The sequence below is a fragment of the Hippocampus guttulatus genome, chromosome 6, assembly GCF_054856545.1.
Source record: "Hippocampus guttulatus isolate MCC_2025c chromosome 6, RoL_Hgut_1.0, whole genome shotgun sequence".
Taxonomy (NCBI): domain Eukaryota; kingdom Metazoa; phylum Chordata; class Actinopteri; order Syngnathiformes; family Syngnathidae; genus Hippocampus; species Hippocampus guttulatus.
This window is the reverse complement of record NC_141266.1, coordinates 20,571,165-20,585,067: the sequence shown is the minus strand read 5'-3', so window position 1 is coordinate 20,585,067 and position 13,903 is coordinate 20,571,165. Positions and strand designations below refer to the sequence as shown.

General features: G+C 41.3%; 2 protein-coding genes across 4 annotated transcripts; one reads left to right on the top strand and one right to left on the bottom strand.

Annotated features, from left to right (window-relative positions):
- The first annotated feature begins 3,370 nt into the window (after positions 1 to 3,370).
- Positions 3,371 to 4,675, top strand: LOC147204063 (olfactory receptor 10J4-like). The gene has a single exon (XM_086114372.1). It carries the CDS (start codon positions 3,371 to 3,373, stop codon positions 4,310 to 4,312), a length of 942 nt encoding a protein of 313 aa, XP_085970498.1. The 3' UTR covers positions 4,313 to 4,675.
- Positions 4,676 to 5,981: 1,306 nt separating this feature from the next.
- On the bottom strand, positions 5,982 to 13,146 carry LOC147204062 (sialic acid-binding Ig-like lectin 5). 3 transcript variants are annotated; one of them, XM_086114368.1, is made up of 9 exons: positions 13,096 to 13,146; positions 12,764 to 12,882; positions 10,977 to 11,381; positions 9,829 to 10,155; positions 9,288 to 9,554; positions 7,511 to 7,795; positions 6,911 to 7,028; positions 6,742 to 6,811; positions 5,982 to 6,447 (listed from the first exon to the last, which is right to left on the bottom strand). In XM_086114368.1, the coding sequence occupies exons 2-9, from the start codon at positions 12,813 to 12,815 to the stop codon at positions 6,154 to 6,156; spliced, it is 1,818 nt and encodes a 605-aa protein (XP_085970494.1). In that variant the 5' UTR covers positions 12,816 to 12,882; positions 13,096 to 13,146; the 3' UTR covers positions 5,982 to 6,153. The 3 variants fall into 3 exon arrangements, with proteins under 3 accessions (XP_085970494.1, XP_085970495.1, XP_085970497.1); XM_086114369.1 differs by having other exon boundaries at positions 12,764 to 12,864; positions 13,096 to 13,116; XM_086114371.1 differs by having other exon boundaries at positions 12,764 to 12,861; positions 13,096 to 13,114.
- Positions 13,147 to 13,903: the final 757 nt, after the last annotated feature.

The following is a 13,903-nucleotide window of genomic DNA, read 5'->3' as shown; positions in this document are numbered from 1 at the left end:
AAAAACGACAGAAAGGCATTTGTTTTTTTTGTAGTTGTTTTTTTCGGTCAAAAACGCCTTACTATACATGGTTGTTTTTTTCGGCTAAAAATGTCGTCCAAAAACGCCTTACTATACATGGTCGTTTTTTTCGGCTAAAAATGTCGTCCAAAAACGCCTTACTATACATGGTCGTTTTTTTCGGCTAAAAATTTCGTCCAAAAACGCCTTACTATACACGGTCGTTTTTTTGGGCTAAAAACGCCTTACTATACATGGTCGTTTTTTTTGGGCCAAAAATGCCTGACTATACATGGTCATTTTTTGGGGCTAAAAACGCCTTACTATACATGGTCGTTTTTTTTCAGCCAAAAATGCCTTACTATACATACATGGTCGTTTTTTTTGGGCAAAAACCGACTTATATACATGGGCGTTTTTTTCAGCAATACTTGACCATAAAGTTAATTTAAAACTTAGTACCTCATTTCAAAAACAAAATCTGACGTTGAAAAAAACGTCTGAATATGAAAATAAACAGAATTTAATTTTCAATGAGGATCAAATACAGTTTCAAAGAAAAAAAAGTCTATTGTTTCAAATTCAGATTGTACAATTCAGATTCAGTTATTCAATATGATTCAGAGTAAAATATACAAATCCATCCATTATCCGAGCCACTGACCTTCAATTGACGCACCGGTAATTCAAATTCAGTGTAAACTATTTAAAGGTTAGTCATGTTTAGTTCTTGGTGGCAAATATTCCGCCCCACAGCTTCACACCTAGTTTAGTTTTGTGAAATGTATTATTATTATTATTATTATTATAAGAAATTTCAGGGGTTGTTTTTACTGACTATTCATTGTTCATGACATGTACAAATGTTTGTTTTCCTAACACACTGTCCATTCTTGTTTTTTTACAGTTCTTACAGCCGCTGTGAGACCTAACAGCCTAACATCTTGGGCCTCAGACCAGGAAATTGATGTCACAATCAAAAGATGGCTACATCTGGCTCCTGATCAGGATGGTGACAGGAAGGAGAGCATGAGAAGAAAAGAGGATATGGAGAGCGCAACAATTGCCGGACAGAAAAATACTGTTCAAGAGTAAGCTGCATTCCAATTTCGACTTTGTGTTCACTGTTAAATAAAGAAAAGTGCATTTTTCCAGTGTATGTGGAGTTGTATGTGAGGTTCACAAATTATGACAATAAACATATTTTTATAACAGTCGTTTTTGAGACTTTTTTAAAAAATGTGGGTCAAATATGGCTCATGAAAGATGTGGCTTAGTTGGGGTTGAATTCAGGCTGATATCAGGAACCTGTTCTGGCCCAGCGTCGGGTCGGAGTAGGGCCAGATATGGTTTTACAATGCGGCTCAGATCTGGGCCGAATGCGGCCCACATCATGGATGCCAGACGTGGGCCACTGCAGGACCGTCATTCATTGAGGTATGTGGGCCGAGTGTACGTGCCGTGTCTGCCCCAGAGCTGGGCCAGACCAATTTTGCTGACTGGGTAATATGTACTGTAAACGCTCTTGACCAGAAGCGTTGAGTTCACGTACGGTTAAAGTCCAAAAAGGACAGATGAATAACAAGCTGGGCCAGTGGGGGATGAGTTAATGACGACCCTGTGGGGTCACAGTGATGTTTTCTTAGCTTAGCTTAGGTATTCGAATGATCCCGTAGGATGCTAGCGGTGCGAGATTTGATGCTGATGGACAGTGAGTGATGTTGGAAAAACAAAGTCGGCCTCGGGGGAATGCTAGTGATGAGTCTGCGGTCAAAGCGCTGTTGTCTCTTGGGAGAGATGGCTCTGACAAACAAGGCAACAACTGATCACTGGGTCATCATTAGTTATTCCCTCAGGCCGAGCTTGTTTTTCCATTTGTTACACACAAACAGATATCAGGCACTGGGCCAGATTTTCTTCTCTCCTGGGTCTTAAAGGTGGCTTGACTGATTTGTGTGTTTGTGTGTGTGTGTGTGTGTGTGCTGGCTGAAAAACAGTTTTTCAGATAGTGATTAGATTTTTTTAAGGGGACCAAAATAAAAGCCATTCAAAGCTAACTGACCCAGTGTCAAAAAACTACTTGCTCCACTTCTTCAACTATGAATTTATTTTTCGGTTCATTTTCGCCAAGCACATCCGAGCCTGATCACCTTCGGACCTGTTCAATCAAGAACTCGCCCAAATAGAACCAGTTTGACAAAATGAAGTCAGTCAAAAGATCAAAAAAAAACTGCAACCAAGACCAAGATCCAAAGACGTTCAAGAACAGATGAGAAAGAAAATAATTGATACCCATAAGTCTGGAAACGGTTAAAAGTCATTCCTAAAGCTGTAGGACTCAAGTAAATCACACTGACAGCCATTATCCACAAATCGTTGAATTTTAGAAGAGTGGTGAACCTTCCCAGGAGCCGCAAAGCCAACAACACAACAACGACTCATTGAAGATGTCACAAAGGAATCCAAGACAACATCTGAAGAACTTTTAGCATCCCTCCCGACAGATTAGGTCAATGTTCATGACTTAACGATGAGGAAGACACCGAGCAAAAATGACATCCTGAACATCATACTCAGAGTCAAACATGGTGGTGGAAGTGTGATGGTCTGGGGCTGCTTCACCTCTTCAGGGCCTGGACGACTTGCTGTGATGGATACAACCACGAGAATGGCCCTTCATTAACATTTAAAAGGTTGTTACTGCTGACAAACCTCACAGTGTTACTGAATTCAAGTATATCCGGAATGAAGAGTGGGCCAAAATATCTCCACAGAGATAGCAAAGACTCATTGCCAGCATTCGAAAACACTTGATTTCAATCATTGCTGCTGAGCGTCGCCCAACCTGTTATTCGGTTTAGAAAGTATTCAGTTTTTCACACAGCGCCATGTAGGGTTGGATTTATTTTTTTTGTTCTCCCTTAATAATAAAAGACTCACTTCATTTTTTTTTTTTGTCTTGGACAAATATTTATTACGGTATTTGTTTGATGATGAATACAGGCCGTCAGCCGAAAAGGTTTAAACACCCCCTGCCTTCGGGTCTTTCGCTCGTGCTTTTTAAAGTTATGTCTTTTTTTTTTTTTCAAATCACCAAACAACAATACTGCAGTTCAGGGCCACAACAATAAGCTCAAAGTCTTGTTGAGCCCTGTGAGACATTTCGGCCAAAGAGGGAAGGAGCAGAACGCCTCCTCGACAGGATGACCAATCGCAGGCTGTCATCATCCCGATCATCAGCTAGATGCCTTCTTACTTCTGCGTCTGCAGCCGCCGCTCAGCAGCACTTTCCATCAGCGACGACGTGGACGCTTGGACCGGGAAGTATAAGATTTATTGACCTTGCGTCATTATTTTGTCATTATTCACGATGGAACGGAACGTAACGCTGATGCTGAGTCTCGATGGCTTTGTAGATGTGGACAAGTACAGATACGTTTACGTGGTGTTTTTTTTGGCACTGTATGTTCTCATTCTCTGCTCTAATTGCATCATTATTTGTCTCATCTGGATCCATAGGAACCTTCACGAGCCCATGTACATTTTCATTGCAGCTTTGTCGCTCAACACACTTTTTTTCAGCACTGCAATCTACCCCAAACTCGTCGTGGCCGTCTTGTCTCACCAGCAGAGAGTTTCTTATTCCGGTTGTCTGGTCCAGGTTTTTTTCTTCTACAGTTTAGGTAGTTCTGACATTTTGTTGCTGCTCGCTATGTCTTACGACAGATACGTGTCCATCTGCAGGCCTCTTCAATACGCATCTACCATGGGCACCACCAGCGTCAGCATTTGTTTGGCCTCGGCCTGGTTTGTGCCCGTCTGTCTGATGTCGGTGACGGTTGTCTTTCAGTCCAAACAAAAAATCTGCAGCGTGACATTGGCTGGAATTATTTGCAATGCGACGATGATGAATATTCACTGTACATTACCAACGTTTCTCGCTATGTGGACTTTGTTTACCCTATCCGTTATGGCTGTCATCCCCGTGCTGTTCATTTTCTTCACGTATTTTAAGATATTCATGGTCGCCTATCATAGCCAGGGAGAAGTCTGGAAAAAAGCGGTCGATACGTGTTTACCGCACCTGATTGTCTTATTGGCCACCTTCTCTTTGATGACCTTTGACATCATCATCGGTCTACTGGAGTCGGTGCTTCCGAAAAACGCGCGACTGATTCTGACTCTGCAAACGTTGGTGTACAATCCCCTGCTCAATCCGATCATTTACGGTTTGAAGATGACGGAAATCCGGAAGCACATCAAGAGATTGTGTTGCAGTCATGTCGGAGTGATCAAAACTCAAGTGGAATGAAGATTACTTCATTTGTGTGCGTTTGTGTGTGGGGGTGTGAGGGTGCGTGTGAGCTACTGTGTTTTTAAATTCTGTGCATGCAGCTTGACGTGTATGCGTTTATTACGCGGGTGTGAGTGCAGCCGCGCAGGTATGTGTGCGCACTTGTGCGTTTGTGGTTTGTCCACACGCCCTGCAAATATTTGAATACGCTGATTTATTTGTACTCTGACTGTAATCAAAAAACGACAAAGCTCCACTGTGTAGTTTCATCTCGCGACTTAAGATTTTCACATCATTAAATGCCCGTGGATATCATTTCATATCATTCGACGGTTCTCCATTTGTTGTCACATTAAATATAATGATAAATCAGAACTAAGTTGATAAATAGAGAAAGGTATATAAATATCCATTATGAATACAAGAGAAAATTGACACAAGAGTGTCAGGGTGTGGAAGTATATAATCCCGATGCAAACCAAAAGTTGTGAAGGTATCACGGTTAAGGGTAAAGTATGAGCCTTAATGGAGACTTCTTTCTTCTTACTTTTTTCTTTTCTGATTGATATAAAAATGATTTATTAGATACAATCACATAACGGGGTAGGACTAGATAAGTTTTTTACTTCTTCCTACTCCCTTGAACATAATAACTGTGTTGTATGAAGATTGATTTCTTTCTTTTTTTATCTACCTTATTTTCTGTCAAATTATTACTGTATATATGTTTTATGTTCAATAAACAAACAAAACCAAACAAACAAACCCCTACTCCTTTGATCACAAAGTCGCCACCCGCTTTCAAACCCGCACCAGTCAAGACCGATACACAAATTGTTTTGTTTGACAAAAAAAAAAATTGCTTTTGAAAATCTGTTTAACATATTTTCAAGACACACGCTGACACAATAGTAAAGTCACAATTCCTATAAATACTGTAGTTGCATTAAAAACAAACAAACAGGAGATTACCGTCACACTGTAGCTGTCAACTGTGTAGCAGTATGTGGACTCTATTCCAAGTGTCTGTCCAACTAAGGGAGCTTTGTAATCCAATAAAGCTTAATCTATTCATGTACATACATACACACACTGGTGTGAATGTGTCAAGAGGGAAGAATACGGGCATGCGCGTTTTTTGCGGTCGGATTTGGTCATTTTAATGCGTTGACCCCGGAATGGAGCAACATGGCCTCATCATGTTGGGATGCTCGGTGGACAATCCATTAGGGACACCCACACAATCTAATCAGAACGGCGAGAAACACAAAGTTGACAAAAAAAATAGTTTGTTTGCTTTGTTACAGAATTATTGATTTGAAATCAAGTGAAATGCTTCACATATTTTGAAGATAGTCATGATTAAATCATTTTATTTAAATCCGTTTTTTTAAAGCAGCATAATGTTGGAATATAAATTTTAAAAATGATGTTCATTTTTGGAGAATTGTTGAACACAACAATTCTCCAAAAATAGGTTCAACTATATTGAAGATAGTGTCATTATTTATAAATCATTTTGATCATATTTTTTTAACCACCATATTGTTTATTTAAAAAAAACATTGCAGGGACAAATATAATGTAAGTACACATTTTAAAATGTGAAATATGTATATATATATGTATCGCAATACCACCTACCCTGAAATACTATTTTATGTAATAATTTCACACAATGCAAGTCTAAAATGCTTCGAAATGTTTTTAAAGTGTACATTGTCACGATTGCCTCCAATGAATTTCAACACTGCCAATAAAAAAATTAAAAAAACATCTTGAAATGCCTGTGAGAGATTTCTTTTGCAGCTTTTGTACCACAGCTGAAAACATCTGAATTTAAAGCAAAGGGGGGCCGTTCATGACATCATAGCGTCCTTCACGTTTGAATACAAGGCTTCCTCTTCCTTCTCTTCGTTCTCATTGTTACACTGTGTCCTATTTTCCGCCTTCATTTCATCCTTTTCTTTATCGTCATTATGCTCTAGCGATTCGTTGCTATTTCCCTTTGTTTTGATCTGAGCATACTCGGTGGCCTGGTGAGTGGTCGTAACCTCTCTGGTGTTGTTTCTCCTCAACGCGGAGAAGTTGATGCTGGCGTACTCCACGTCCGCTTTGGTCGCCTCCTCGCCGACAACTTTGTGGCCAGAGTCCTGACAAGAGAAAACGTCAACCTCTAAATTAGCACAAACTAGCGGCTAGCTACATAGCCGCTGACTGTTTAGCTGATAAATATTGTTACGCTCTTCAAAAACAGAGCGTGTCTTAAGTAGTTAAAGAATTAGCAATTAGCGTGAGGTGCTAATCACTCCAAGCAAATGCTAGCAGGCAACGCTAGCCACTATTTAGCTACCGACTGGCTCACTGAATTACATGTCGCTTTCTTGCTTCCTGACTGTCTTGAAAAAAAAGTTCAGTATTATGTTTAAAAAAAAAAAGGAAAATACCTGTGGGTCATCTTCATCTTGTGGTTCCACCAGCTCCACATCCAGACGACCAGGGCTTTTCTTTGGTTTCCTGGATATAAAAATGGACACGCATATCATAATGTGTCTTAACAAAAGTGGGTGGTGGGGGGGGGGGGGGGGGGGAGAAGAAGAGAAGATGATGTTGTACCGGCAGCAAGTCCTGGAAAGCCAGCACAAGATGGCTGACAGTAGCGCGCCGCTCAAAAATGCGATGAAGACATCCAGGCGAAACATGGTTGTCATCTTTTTCATACCTCGCTCTGAATCTGTTTTATGAAAAGGAGTCAAAAGTTTAAATATTCTAAAAAAAGATTTGCGATTTTCCATAATATAAAAAGAATAAGTCACATTTGAACAAAAAATAGTCTTACGATGCAATGTTACAAAAGTACATTTTCATTTTCGGTCACTCTCAGTCGAAAGTCGTATTGCTATGACAAAAGAGTCACGATATTAGAAAAAATAAGTCGTAACAAACAAAAGCTAGCCAGAATTTGCGAGAAAAAAAAGTTTAAGTCAGATTTGTTTTTAACTGTCATCAAACCATCATAAGTTGCGGTTTTACAAGGTCAAGTCTGGAATTCAGGAATCATCAATTTCAGAGAATCATTTGGAATTTTCTCAGAACAAGTTGCAATTTACCAGTAACAACTCATTTTTCCGAAATAAGTATATTTTTCTGAAAACAAGTCACATACAGCCAATGTTAACACCTGTGCTATAAAATTGACTGTCTAATCATCCCTACCTTCCCATTCTAATGTTTTGCGTTGAACGTTCAGTGTTTTCCTGAGGTCGCCATCTTGATGCATGCTGACACACTCCACCGCAGAGACGTTGAGACCGTCGACAATCAGCGTGACGCTGCTGTTGACGCTGTCGTCAGACACTGCGGTGACGGCGCTGCAGAACGTCCTGTTGGCCAGCAACGGCCACATGATGGAGGGTCGCGGGACCCCGCCGCTAATACACACACAGGTCAACACCGGCCCACGTAGCGAACATCCCGATCCGTTGAGGATTCCCCCGAACCCTGCAGAAGGGCACAATTAGCATGAAAATACGGCGCCAGGAAGGGACCGTACCCTGCCGCGAATAGCGAAAGAAAAAAAAATCAATTTGGTCAAACCCTCTCTGAACATGGTTAGAACTTGCCATATTAAGAGTTTCAACCAGCAGTCCCCAACGTCTTTTGCCCCATGGACCGATTTAATGTCAGACAATATTTTTAGGGACCGGCCTTTAAAGGCCGGATAAATACAACAAAATAATATGAAAACTGAGATATTTTCTAAACATATTCATAAACACGAATTATGACACGAGGAACGTTGTGTCTGCCCGTAACACTCTCTTGTCGCTATGCTAACGTTTAAACGTGCCTTCAAAATAAGATACACCGCAAATATAAAGTACTGTACTGTACATGAAAAATACGACTCGCCATCGCTGCATATTATGCAGAGTGGGCTTGGTGCGTGGGAATCTCCTGTTGAGATAAATCTGTATTTTAAGTAGGACTCCTGATACTGTCTATTAAATTTAGGCTTCTTTTTCTTGAAAGTCGTCGGCTCCTCTTCTGTCTCCTGGCTGGGTCTTTTTCCCTTGCCAAAGAAACTTTCCAATGACGTTTGTTATTACAGTGATCCCTCGCTACTTAGCGGTTCGTTTATCGCGGGTTCAGTGCCTCGCGGATTTTTTCAAACACATTAAAAAAATATACCGAATATATTTTAAACACATACATGGAGTACAGTACTGTATATGTTGCTCTATGTGACTCGCTGTTGTTTTGCAGCTTCTCGCGGACCGTTTGCGGACTTTAAAAAAAAAATTACCTGTTTATGTTAATTGTACGCGACTTCGCGGATTTTCGTTTATCGCGGGTGGTTTTGGTCCCCATTAACCTCGATAAACGAGGGATTACTGTACTCATTTTGCTCGCTCCTGGGTTTCATTTTTAGCGGTAACATATCACGTGACCGAAAAGCGCGCCCGCGTCAAGAGTGGCATACTGTAGGCAGATGTACCAGAGAATCCGGTCATTTTTCAAACTAAAACACATTTCAGATTCCAAAATAAATAAAATGCAAGTAATACACACTACATGCTGATTTATATAGTGCTTTCCCAACAGCGGCAGCTGTAACAAAGCGCTTAACGCAAGTTCTCTATTCTTTCTGTGGGGCCCGGTCCCAAATGATCCACGGACCGTTACCGGTCCGCGGCTCGGGGGTTGGGCACCACTGGTTTAAACCATAAACTGTCACAAACTATGATCGCCAAATACTTTTAAATGACTACACCATAAAAATTTGTACCTGCAGTGCGCTTGTATGTCACCCTGAAATTCATACAACAACTGTCAAACAAAAATGAGTTTGTTAGCTTTTTCACTCATTCACTGCCAGATATGTTCAAATCTGAGTTTCCCGTTCTGCCGGCCATTTTGGAGCATTTCGATTGATCTTTGAACAGCCACGCAATATCGTGCTCTCTTTTAAGCAAGGCTTCACTGTACTCACACGTCACCGTCACATTCACGTGGACCGTATAGCGAGTCGCTACGCACTGGTAGCGTCCAGAGTGGGCCGCCGTCACGTTGGAGATGACGAGAAAAGCGCTAGCTCCGGTCGGGCTCATCTGTGATCCGCTTTGCACGTTGGTCCCGTTAGAATAGGGAAGGTTCCAAAAGATGCGAGAGGGCGGGAAACTGTCAGCGTTGCACAAAAGACTTAAGGTGTCGCCTTCTTTCACTGTCGTCCGCCCAGAGATGGATGGAGGCTTCGCATCTGGGACGAAAAGGTACAGGCGTCATTTCATCCATTGCCGGAAAAGTCGGGATTTTAAGAAATTAAGTCAACACCCGCATACTTGCGATTCGCTATGTGTCGATTGGCGTTTTCACTCCGCATATACAGTATGTCAGATCAATCATAGAGTATTTTATGTGATCAATTGGAGTCATTTGACAAGACCACACACAGAGGTCTCACGATGCGTTGTGCGCACGCACACACACACGCACACACACACACCACAAAGGTGTCAGTGGATGCTACTCACAGGTAACATTCAGTGTCACGGTTCTCTCCGTGGTCTCGTTGACTCCCCAGTAGTAGACTTTGCAAGTGACGTCGCGGCCGTGGTGTTCAGCAGTAGCGTTGAAGGTCAAAGTTGACTTGTATCTCCGAGAGAACAGCGTCAAAGTCTCCCACTGGAAAGCCGTCACGTCAGGGACCACGGCGTGAGTGTCGTTGTCTATCGATTGCTTCCACGCCCAGCTGATGGTGGGGGTGTAGCCGGAGCAGAGGCCCGGGGCCACGCAGGTGAGCATCGCCGATTGACCGGCGGTCATTGGCTCGTACCACACGGTGGGCTTCTGCCTGAGATCTGACAAGAACGCACGAAGTTCAAGTGCCATTTTCCTCACCTACATTTTGTTTTGTTGGGAGAGTAAAAAATAAAGGTTGACTAAGGCCATCGAATGAACGAATTGGGTCTCTTTTGGAAGAGATCACTGTTTACCAGAACAATGCAGATGCTCTTGTACGTGGCGGATTTTTGGAAATTCAACCATTACAAGCAGATTGTGATTGAGCGTTTGTCACATGATATCGACTGCAAAGGGTGTCCCAAAACAGAGAAAAGATGTCAGTGGTTATATCAATTCAGAAGCAATGATGTAGTATATGTGCACACACACTTGTGCATGGCATACATGCATACACACACGACTAAATACTACTATTACTACTACTACTACTACAAATCGAGTGCAAATAGTTTGGAAAATTGTGACACTGGTGATTATTCGAAATACAATATCTTCCCATCAAAGTAACATTTTCTTAGTTGTAGTTGGTATTTTGTTTTAAAAAATGGATTTCGGATGTTTAAGTATAGTCACTAAAGTAATAAAATATATATATGAGCACAAAAGTCACTGTGGTGCATAAAATGTATCTTTTCACTAAAAGTTTGATTTCGTTTTATTTATTTTTTTTGGTCCAAAATGGAAAATGGAATCACAACTTTTTTTTTCAGTGGGTTCAATTCAACTGCGATCATCACATTTTAGAGCTGAGATTTGATGGTCGCAGTTGAATTCAAGTAAAAATAAATAAATAAATACATACATCTTCCAATCTCAAAAAGCTTGAAAGACGCTTTACTTATATGTGAAAGTCCCGCAGCGTGGCCGTGCAACTTACGTGTTACGATGATCAACACTCGCTTTTTGTAAGTAAATCCTTCCATGGTGTTCCGCAGCAGGCCATTAACTCTCAGCTGATACGCTCCCGAGTCCGAGGGTGTGAGGTTGTTGACCATGATGCTGCAGTTCCAGCGGCTCACGTCGGACTGCAGCATCCGAACTCGGCCCCGGAAACCGTCAAGGATTTTGTCGCTGTTCTTGGAGTGGAAGATGATCTCCGAGTCGCTGCATCTGCTTTTGCTTTGGGGGCACTTGAACCACACGATGCTCTGAGGCGTGAAGTCAATGGCGGAGAAGGAGCACGGGATGACGGTGCAGAGTCCCGCTTCGGATACAATCTCGGTTTTGTCGAGGTTGATGCAGAAGGGCCCCATGCAGAAGTTGTTGCTCTGTGATGCGCTTGCTTCAAAATAACACGCGAAAAGACATTTTAAAAATAATAATAAAAACTCAAAAACACCATACTGACTGATGAGACTAAGACTGTCTATAATGTACATTCTGAATGGCTGTAGTGTAAAAAGAACCAGTTTCAGTTCTGTTTCAAATATCAAGTTGAAAAAAAGGATTTGCAAATCGTTATGTTCTGTTTTTAATTGAGATTTTACACAACGTCCCAACTTCAATGGAATTGGAGTTTAGATTTTAGAGAATATTATATAAAGGCGTTTGAGTAGCTGTCAATCGGAGTGGTTTCGGTGGATCAGTCACAGTTGACATTAAGAATCATGATGGAAATGGCGTTTGAAGAGCAGACTACTGTGGCAACTGATGTCAAACTTTGCCTTTAAGAGTCAGACACATACTGGGCTGTAGAACAAGGGTGCCTAATACATTGATTGCGATCGACCTGGAGTTGGTCCTAAAGTCAATCGCGAGCGACGTGGAGGGGAGAAAAAAGCCAAAACATTTGTGTGCCTGTGTGCATGTTATCAATATATTTTTGTGTTAATGTATGGTGCACTCTTGGTATCCTATCAGTCTCACTTTTGCAAAAAATATTGAAAGAGTTAAAAAAAAAAAAAAAGCAGGTCACCGTGAACCACAGGTGTGAAAGTCAAGGCCCGGGGGGCAGATCTGGCCCGCCACATCATTTTATGTGGCCCACGAAAGCAAATCAAGCATGTCAAGTTTGATGATGCTGAACCAAAATTTCAAATTGTCATATGTAATTCACAATAAGAGTCATTATTCTTGACTTCTGATTTTAAAATTAGTTATCCATCAATTTGTTGTGTGCTGTGTATGTAATATGTGGAGGCGATTAAACATTTATATGGTTTCCCAAAATTCAGAACGGCCCTCCAATGGAAACCGTAACGACAATGTGGCCTGTGACAAAAATGATTTTAAAACGGTACACGTCAGCTACGATCATTCCCACGCTGCACAAGCGCCTCCCATGCTTCCGCCTCAGTTCTCTACTCAGGTAGGCAGTGATTTGCTTTTCACAAACTTTTGTTTCTTTATTTTTTCGTTCATTTTAGGGGCTGTCATGGCTGCAGCGTATCAGAGCATGCGTGTCTAAGTGCGTGCGCGGTAACGGGTCGATTGCGGGAGGTTGGTTGATCAAAAGCTGCCTCCGAACAGCTGCCTATTGTTGAACTAGTGCATTAGTCACTGCAGTGGACAGGAGTGTCACATCCTAGTCTGCCACTCGCTTGTTCGCGCTTACTCGTGCATATCAGCCCTTGCTGTATGAGGTTCAACTTTTTGCAGTATACCGTATTACCATATCAGTTAAACTGGCAAAGATCCCCTGAAGTGACTTGATAGTTTTCATACCTGTGTCGACGCACACATGGAGGAGCAAAGCAGCCCCGGCGAGAAAGAACATCCTAAAGGCAGACTTTTGGGCCACCAGTGCAAAGCAACATGAAGTTCTGCTATTTCATGGGACACGTCTCAAACACACACACACACACACACACGGGATAATAATTAATCTCACACTTTCTATATTCATAAGACCAAGAAAAATAAAAAGGTTCCAAACGAACTCAAACAGGTGTTCTTGCTACCATGTTGCAGACAGAATAACACAGAAGCATGTTGACGCTCGTTGGAAGGCACTTAATAAATCCGAAAAGATATCTTTAAAACGGCGTTGAACATACCTCTCAGTATGTCGGTGTCGAGCTGTTGTCTTTTTGTGGCGATTGTTCCTCTCCCAACGTTCGATTTTCTTCCCTCATTGTGCAACAGCAAAAGTTTTTAGGAAGTGTGGACATGATATGAATGATCAGTTTTCTCCTGCTCACACTGTGGCCTTTTTAAAAAAGGCCACAGTGTGAGCAAGTATAATACAAGTGTTTTTAAAAAACACTTGTATTATACTTAGAGCTCTCTTAATGTCATAAAAAAATAAATCAGAAAACAGTTTTTAATCACCCTGTATTGTTTCCACCAGTGACAAAAATAAAAACATAGTATTTTTGAAAATAAAAATATTACTACTTAAAAGTTTTTTTTTGAATGAACCATCTATTTAATTGCTTTCCCCCCCATATTTCTGCTATTTTAACAGCTCGCATTTTCAATGGCGATCACTTCTGCATTTTTGAAAAACTATTTCGTCACGACCAAATGTGGAACTAGGCCATTTTGGACAAACAAAAATAACAAATTCAATGTTCAACAGCAAATTTTATTCAGAGATGGTATTATGTGTGTTCCTAAACGTATTTATGATGCTGTTCTAAACTTTTTTCTTGGACATGCGTTTTTGAGATATTTTTATTTTTTGTTTTAATTTCGGGCGGCCCGTCGGACAACTGTTTACCATGTTGGGCTCACATGGTTGTTCATCTATGTGTGCCCTGTGCTTAGCTGGCAACCAGTTCAAGGTGATTTGAGAGTTTTAAGATTTGAGTGTCGAAAAGGATCTAATACACTCATGTCAAGACACAACTCTGTTTCTTAGTA